This window comes from Eptesicus fuscus, chromosome 1, assembly GCF_027574615.1.
Source record: "Eptesicus fuscus isolate TK198812 chromosome 1, DD_ASM_mEF_20220401, whole genome shotgun sequence".
Taxonomy (NCBI): Eukaryota; Metazoa; Chordata; class Mammalia; order Chiroptera; family Vespertilionidae; genus Eptesicus; species Eptesicus fuscus.
In genome coordinates, this window is record NC_072473.1 from 71,903,164 (window position 1) to 71,911,179 (window position 8,016).

Consider the following 8,016-nt stretch of genomic DNA (forward strand, 5'->3'; position numbering starts at 1 on the left):
TAAATGAACACATTTATATAAAAAACATGAACTACTGAAACTGACTCAAGATGAAATAGAAATAATTTCCAAAGACTTTTAACAAATGTGATTAAAAACGTGAATCTACACTTCAAAGAAGCTTAACCAACTCCAAGTAAAATAGACAAAAGAGATCCACCTTAAGACATTTTATAATCAAATTGCTAAAGGACAAAGACAGAAAAAATTCCAAAGGCAACAATAACAGTGACTTCTCACATATAAAGGACACTCAACAAGAATATCGTCCCAATTTGTGGTTTTAATTTGCATTTCCCTAATAACTAATGATGTTGAATGTATTTTTATATTACTTTCTTTTGGCCAAATATACATATTTTTTTGCAGAAAGGTTCTTTGCCAATTTTTTAATTGGGTTGCTTGTCATTTTGTTGCTGAGTTGTAGGAGTACTTTATTTTGGATAGTAGACCCTTATTAGATACTAGAGGCCTGGTGCATGAAATTCGTGCATGGGGAGGGGTCCCCTCAGCCCAGCCTGCACCCTCTCCAATCTGGGACCCCTCAGGGGATATCTGACTGTTGGCATCCCTCTCACAATCCTGGACCGCTGGCTCCTAATAGCTCACCTGCCTGGTCGCCCCTAACTGCCCCCCCCTGCCAGCCTGATCGCCCTTCACTGCCCCTGCATGCTGGCCTAATCGCCCCTTACTGCCCTCCTGCTGGCCTGGTTGCCCCCAACTGTCCCCCTCTGCTGGCCTGATTGCCCCTAACTGCCCCCCTGCTGGCCTGGTCACCCCTAACTGAACCCCCCCACTGGCCTGATTGCCCCTAACTGCCCCCCCCCGCCAGCCTGGTCGCCCCATGTAGCCTGCTGTTCAGTCGTTTGATCGTTCCTCACTAACTCCCCTGCTGGCCTGGTTGTAGGCAGCCATCTTGTGAGGGCATGAGGGTCAATTTGAATATTACCTCTTTATTATATAGGATATGAATTATAAATATTGACCCTTTGCTAGGTTGTTTTTTCACTTTCTTAATAGTGTTTTTGATGCACAAAAGTTTTTAATTTTGATGAAGCACAGTTTATATGCTTTTATTTTATTGCATTTTTCCTCACGCTTTTGGTGTTATTTTTAACAATCTGTTGCTTGCCCGACTGGTGTGGCTCAGTGCTTGAGTGTCGACCTAGGAACTGGGAGGTCACTGATTTGATTCCCCATCAAGGCACATGCCCAGGTTTCCGATTTGATCCCCAGTGGGGGGGGGGGGCATATACGAGGCAGCTGATCCATGATTCTCTCTCATCATTGATGTTTCTATTTCTCCCTCTCCCTTCCTCTCTGAAATCAATGAAATTATATATATATATATAAAGAATATGTTGCTTAATACAATGTCATAGCACCCAACCCTGGATTCTGCTCACACAACTCCAGTTCACCACCCTCCCTCTGCTGGAGCCCAAGGTGAGTGGCTGCACATGAAATTCTGTATGTTAGTCCTTTAAGACAGTGATTGCATTTCCAGCCAGCTGTCTCTCCCTGGAAAACAGCAATCCTGCTTTTCACAAGCAGATGTTATATGAGCACCTTTCTCAGTTCTGGTGCTCTCTGCTGGGGGGCCCCAGAGTTCTCAGTGGTAACCTCCCACAGCTAAGATATCTCTCCAGAACTTCAGTTGCTGTCTGTGGGATCCCAGCCAGCCCTTTCGCGCCTCCGCCCTTCCTAATAGTCTCTATGCGGTCTCCACTTTCCGACCTTGGTTATCAGGGTTCTCTCCAGCTAGTCTTCAGTTGATTATTCAGGATGTATTTTTTTGTATTTTAGTTGTAATTACAGTTTGATCCTCGAAGCATGTCTGTGTAGCATCCACTTACTCTGCTGCCATTTTTAATCTCCTTGTAATATATTCTTCATTTCATTTCATGTATTCTGACTGGTTCTTTATTATGTTTTCTAGTTCCGTTTTTATGTTTCTCATCTCTTTGTTGAAGTTTTCACTAAGTTCATCTACTCTTCACCTAAGTTCATTGAGCATCCTTATAACCAGTGTTTTGAACTCTGTAGATTGCATCTAGTAGATTGCTTGCCTCTGTCTGTTCTGTTTAGTTCTTTTTCTGGAGTTTTGTTCTGTTCTTTCATTTGGGAGATGTTTCTTTGTCTCCTCTTTTTGGCAGCCTCCCTGTGTTTGTTTCTATGTATTAGGTAGAGCTGCTATGTCTCCTGGGCTTAGTAGAATGGCCTTTTGTAGTAGGTGTTCTGTGGGGTCCAGTGGCACAGCCTCCCTGATAATCTAAGCTAGGCACTCCAGGTGGGCTCCACCATGTGTGCTGTGTACACCCTTCTGTTGTACTTGAACTTTGATTGCTATTGGCATGTCAATGCGAGGGGTTTACCCCCAGGCTGATTGGCTTTAAGAACTAACTCGCCAAAACCGGTTTGGCTCAGTGGATAGAGCGTTGGCCTGCGGACTCAAGGGTCCCAGGTTCGATTCCGGTCAAGGGCATGTACCTTGGTTGCGGGCACATCCCCAGTAGGGGGTGTGCAAGAGGCAGCTGATCGATGTTTCTCTCTCATCGATGTTTCTAACTCTCTATCTCTCTCTCTTCCTCTCTGTAAAAAATCAATAAAATATATTTAAAAAAAAAAAAAAAAAAAAAGAACTAACTGCAACCACTATGGAGGATCAGCTGTGCAGGGGCCCACCCCATTGAGCAGGACTTACTTCAGCTGGGCTCTGATGGCTACTCTTTCTATTCCTTGATTGTGTGACTTGTGGAAGTGGCTCTGGGGCCTCCTGGTGGTGCAGGCCAAGGTCAGCTGCCACCTGTGTCCTGCCTGGGACCACAGGGCATGAGCTACAAAGTGATCTACAAGTGAATGCTACTTGTGCTGGGTGTAGAGATGCCCAGGAGAGGCCAAGTTGTGAACCAAGGCTGGTTGCCACTAGTGCCAGGCCTGGGGACACTTAGCAAGAGGTATGGGGCACCCCTTCCAGGCCATATGCTGCTTGTTTGACAGATTTTAGAAAAGTCTGAAGAATGAGCCAAGACAGGCCATTAGTATGGAAAAGCCACTAGAAGTAGCTTGGGTGAGCCCATAAGTTGGGTGGGGTAGGATCTCAGGGAATGACCAGGGTGGGGTAAACAGTGTTAGGCAGGTTAATGGAGACTTAGATATGGTGCCCACCTCCTGGCTCTGTGGGGGAAGGGCTCAGTAAAGGCACAATGGTCTCTTCCAGCACTTCTGTCTCAGTGAAAGCTGTCTCCGCCCCAGCTCTTGCCAAAATGCCAGATAATTCCGTTTCCCCCTGTATGTCCTTGGTGTCTTTCAAGCTACTGCCTGAGCCCTGTAATTCAGAGGGAGGGAGTCCAGGTAAGTGTGTGGACCCTTTGAAAGGACCATCTGGGAATCCAGCAGCTCTCTGTCTCACTCAGCTACAATACACAGTGGTTTTTATAGCCAGGTTACGGGGATTTCTCTTGCTGGCACCCCTCTGGACTGGGGGGGCCTGCGGCCCTGGTGTGGGGCTGGGACCTCTCACTCATAATGAGGGAAACTCTGCAGCTGAGATATCCCTCTCAATTTAAAAAATATATATATTTTAATTGACTTTTAGAGAGAGAGGAAGGAAGAGAGAGGGAGAGAGAGAAATATTAATATGAGAGCCAAACATCAATTGGCTGCCTCCTGCATACTCCCTCCTGGGAATCAAGCCTGAAACCTGAGCATGTGCCCTGACCATAAATGAAACTGGCAGCCTCTTGGTTCATGGGACAATGCCCAACCAACTGAGCCACACCAGCCAGGGCTATCCCTCTCGATTTTTATATTATTTTTAAAAATATATTTTTATTGATTTCAGAGAGAATGGGTGAGGGAGAGAGAGGTAGAAACATCAATGATGAGAGAGAATCATTGATTGGCTGCCTCCTGTTTGCCCCACGTTGGGGATAGAGCCTGCAACCCGGCATGTGTCCTGACCGGGAATCGAACCGTGACCTCTTGGTTCATAGGTCAACTCTCAACCACTGAGCCATGCCATCTGGGCTCTTTTTTATATTCTTAGTTATTGGATTTCTGTTTGGTTATATTTTAGACAGTTCTGAATGATGGTTGTTCTGTAGTTTCATTTTATTTTATTTTTCTCATTAAACTTTGTTATTTTAATGGGTCTCAAAATTCTGTGACAGATTTTTAGTCATGTTGTTTCCATTAAAAAGTACTGATTTTAAAAACTAATAACTTAAAAACTTCCACACACACAAAAGAACCAAATGGTCCACAAAACATTCTCCTTTCCTTCTGAAGGTTTTACGATGCATTGTAATCATTAACCAGTCTTTTACTATTAAACTTAAATGGCCAATTGAGACAAACAGTTCTGAGACCGTTCTTCCACCACTGATCAAGACTGGGGGTGGCAGGAGTTGGGAATAATATTAATTTAGCTTTCTGGGCAGGCTTGGTGACTTGGCCAGCTCCAGCTGCCTTCTTGTCCACTGCTTTGATGACACCCACAGCAACTGTCTGTCTCTTGTCACGAGCAGCGAAATGGCCCAGAGGAGGGCAGTCAGAGAAGCTCTCACCACACGTGGGCTTGCCAGGAATCATATCAACGATGGCGGCATCACCAGATTTCAAAAACTTGGGGCCATCTTCCAGCTTTTTCCCAGAACGACGATCGATCTTCTCCTTCGGCTCAGCAAATTTGCAAGCAATGTGAGCCGTGTGACCAGCCAGCACAGGTGCACACCCAGCACTGACGGGGCCTTGGTGGTTCAGGATAATCACCTGAGCTGTGAAGCCAGCTGCTTCCACTGGTGGGTCCTTGTTGCTGTCACCAGCCACACTGCCACGGCGAACATCTTTGACAGACACGTTCTTGACGTTGAAACCCACATTGTCCCCAGGAAGAGCTTCACTCAAAGCTTCATGGTGCATTTCAACAGACTTTACTTAGTTGTAACAATGATTGGAGCAAAGGTGATCACCATGCTGGGCTTGAGAACTCCAGTCTCCACTCGGCCCACAGGGACAGTACCAATACCACCAAATTTGTAGACATCCTGGAGGGGCAGACGCAGGGGCTTGTCTGTTGGACGAGTTGGTGGCAGGATGCAATCCAGAGCTTCAACCGGTGTGGTTCCACTGGCACTGCCATCTTTACGGGTGACCTTGCATCCCTTGAACCAAGGCATATTAGCACTTGGCTCCAGCATGTTGTCACCATTCCAACCAGAAATTGGCAGAAATGCTACTATGTGAGGGTTGTAGCCAATTTTCTTAATGTACGTGCTGACTTCTTTAACAATTTCCTCGTATCTTTTCTGGCTGTAGGGTGGCTCAGTGGAATCCATTTTGTTAACACCAACAATCAGCTGTTTCACACCCAGCGTGTAGGCCAGAAGGGCATGCTCACGGGTCTGTCCATTCTTGGAGATGCCTGCTTCAGATTCACCAACACCAGCAGCAACAATCAGGACAGCACCGTCAGCCTGAGATGTGCCTGTGATCATGTTGTTGATGAAGTCTCTGTGCCCTGGGGCATCAATGATGGTCACATAATACTTGCTGGTCTTGAATTTCCACAGGGAGATATCAATGGTGATACCTCGCTCCCGTTCAGCTTTCTGTTTATCCAAGACCCAGGCATACTTGAAGGAGCCCTTCCCCATCTCAGCAGCCTCCTTCTCAAATTTCTCTGTGGTTCTTTTGTCGATCCCACCACATTTGTAGATCAGATGGCCAGTAGTGGCAGACTTGCCGGAATCTATGTGTCCAATGACGACGATGTTGATGTGAGTCTTTTCCTTTCCCATCTTGGGTTTGAGTTCATGGTGGTTTTCACGACACCTGTGTTCTGGCGGCAAACCCATTGTGAAAAAGCTGTAGTTTCATTTTAATTTTGATGTGGTTGTTGGAGGATTCTAGTAGTACTGCATTTACCTGCGGCACCAACTTGATGGGGATCCTAGATTTGATTAATTACTTTTTCTTGCTTAATTTCTCTGACTAGAAATTTCGGTACAATAGTGGTGAAAGCAGGTATCCTTGTCTTGTTCCTGATTTTACGTGGAAAGCTTTCCATCTTTCACATATTGAGTATCATTTAGCATTGACTTTTTCATAAATACCCTTTATTATGTTGAGACAATTCTCTTATGTTCCTAGTTTTTTAGTGTGTGTTGTTTTTTTTTTATCATGAAAGACTGTTGAGTTTGTCAAATGGTTTTTCTGCATCAATTAAAATAATGATGTATTTTTCATTTTCTTATATTAATGTAATTTTTATATGTTGAATCGCTCCTTGCATATTTGTGAATAATTTCCAATTCATCATGATGTAAAGTTTTCTTTAATATGCTGCTGGCTTAGTTTTCTAGTATGTTGTTGAGGATTTTTGTATCAATATGCATCAGGACTTTGGAAGTGATGGGTATGTTTATGGCTTATAGTGTGGTAAATAAACAAACCAGTAAAATATGTACATACCATATGAGCAAACACTTCCACTGTTTTGTATTACCATAGAAATATAGGTACACACATGCACAGGAAAGCATAGATTGATGTCTATTGTGGCATTGTATGTAAGAGCCAAAATATTGAAAATAGCCTAAGTCATCACAAGGGAAAGGGCAAATAAACTGTGGTCAACCTGTATCAAAAAAGACTACAGCCACGCCCTAGCTGGTTTGGCTCAGGGGTTAGAGTGTCGGCCTGCGGACTGAAGGGTCCTGGGTTCGATTGTGGTCAAGGGCACATGCCCGGGTTGCGGGCTTGATCTCCAGTAAGGGGCACATAGGAGGCAGCCTATCAATGATTCTCTCTCATCATTTATGTTTCTATCTCACTCTCCTTCTCACTTCCTCTCTGAAATCAATAAAAATATATATTTTTAAAAATACTACAGTTATTAAAAAGAATGAGATTCTTATATTGAAGCATCTTTAGGAATATTGTTAAGTAAAAATATGACAATAAATATAATATTTAGTTAAAATTCAAAACAGAAATATATAATTTCTAAATAGATATACGTCAAATTGTGTTTAATTGTTGGCAGAGAATTGAAATTGGAGGTGTGGTTAAAGCAGCACATTAAGATGAAAGAGGCTTGCTCAGTGGCTTTAGAACAATTTATTACTCCTTCATGTCATAGTTCAATGAGAGTTACTGGCTCTTTTGTGTGGCTCTGCTCCATTGATTATTCAGGTTTCTAGCTTGCATTAATCTCACAGTCATGTGTTCCAGATAGTACACAGGTTTCCAAGGTTACTGAAAGGAGAGTGGAGAGACCACCCAGCCTTGTTTATAAGCATTAGAAGTGTCTTATATTACATTTGATAACCCCAACATATGTGCAAAGGAGGCTAGGAAATGTAAGAGAACACATACTTTTTTATTAATAATTCTTACTTTCCAGAATCTATTTCATAGAAATAAAAATACCAGTAATTTGATATCTGTACAAGCATATTAATTGCAGGCAGAATTTCTTTAAATGGGAAAAACATAGAAATTATTTGAATGTTAATTAACAGGGGAATGGTTTGAGTAATGTATGGTACATTCAAACTATAGAAAATACATTGAGTGGCCAGATTATTATGATCTCTGAATGCATAATAATCTGGCCGCTCGGTGTATATCCTATACAATAAAAGGCTAATATGCAAATTGTCCCCTCAACCAGGAGTTCAACCAGCAGGCAGGCCGGCCAACTGCCCATGTCCCCTCCCCCTGGCCAGGCTGGCCGGACCCCACCCATGCACGAATTCATGCACCGGGCCTCTAATATATATACTGAGTGGCCAGATTATTATGCATTCAGAGATCATAATAATCTGGCCACTAAGTGTATATGAATATAATTCAGTCTTAAAAAGGAATGAAATTCTGACACATGCTACAACATATATAAACCTTAAATATATTATGCTAAGCAAAATAAGCCAGGCATGAAAGGAGAAGTATTGTATGATTTCACTGCTATGAGATACCTAGAGTAGGCAAATTCATAGAAACAGAAAG

At 43.3% G+C, this 8,016-nt stretch overlaps 1 protein-coding gene across 1 annotated transcript; it reads right to left on the reverse strand.

Annotated features, from left to right (window-relative positions):
- Positions 1-4,426: 4,426 nt before the first annotated feature.
- LOC103302186 (elongation factor 1-alpha 1-like) lies at positions 4,427-5,853 on the reverse strand. The gene is given in 3 exon segments (XM_054720989.1): positions 4,427-4,507; positions 4,510-4,940; positions 4,943-5,853. Coding segments are annotated over 3 exon segments (1,371 nt in total). The 5' UTR covers positions 5,802-5,853.
- Between the last annotated feature and the right edge of the window lie 2,163 nt (positions 5,854-8,016).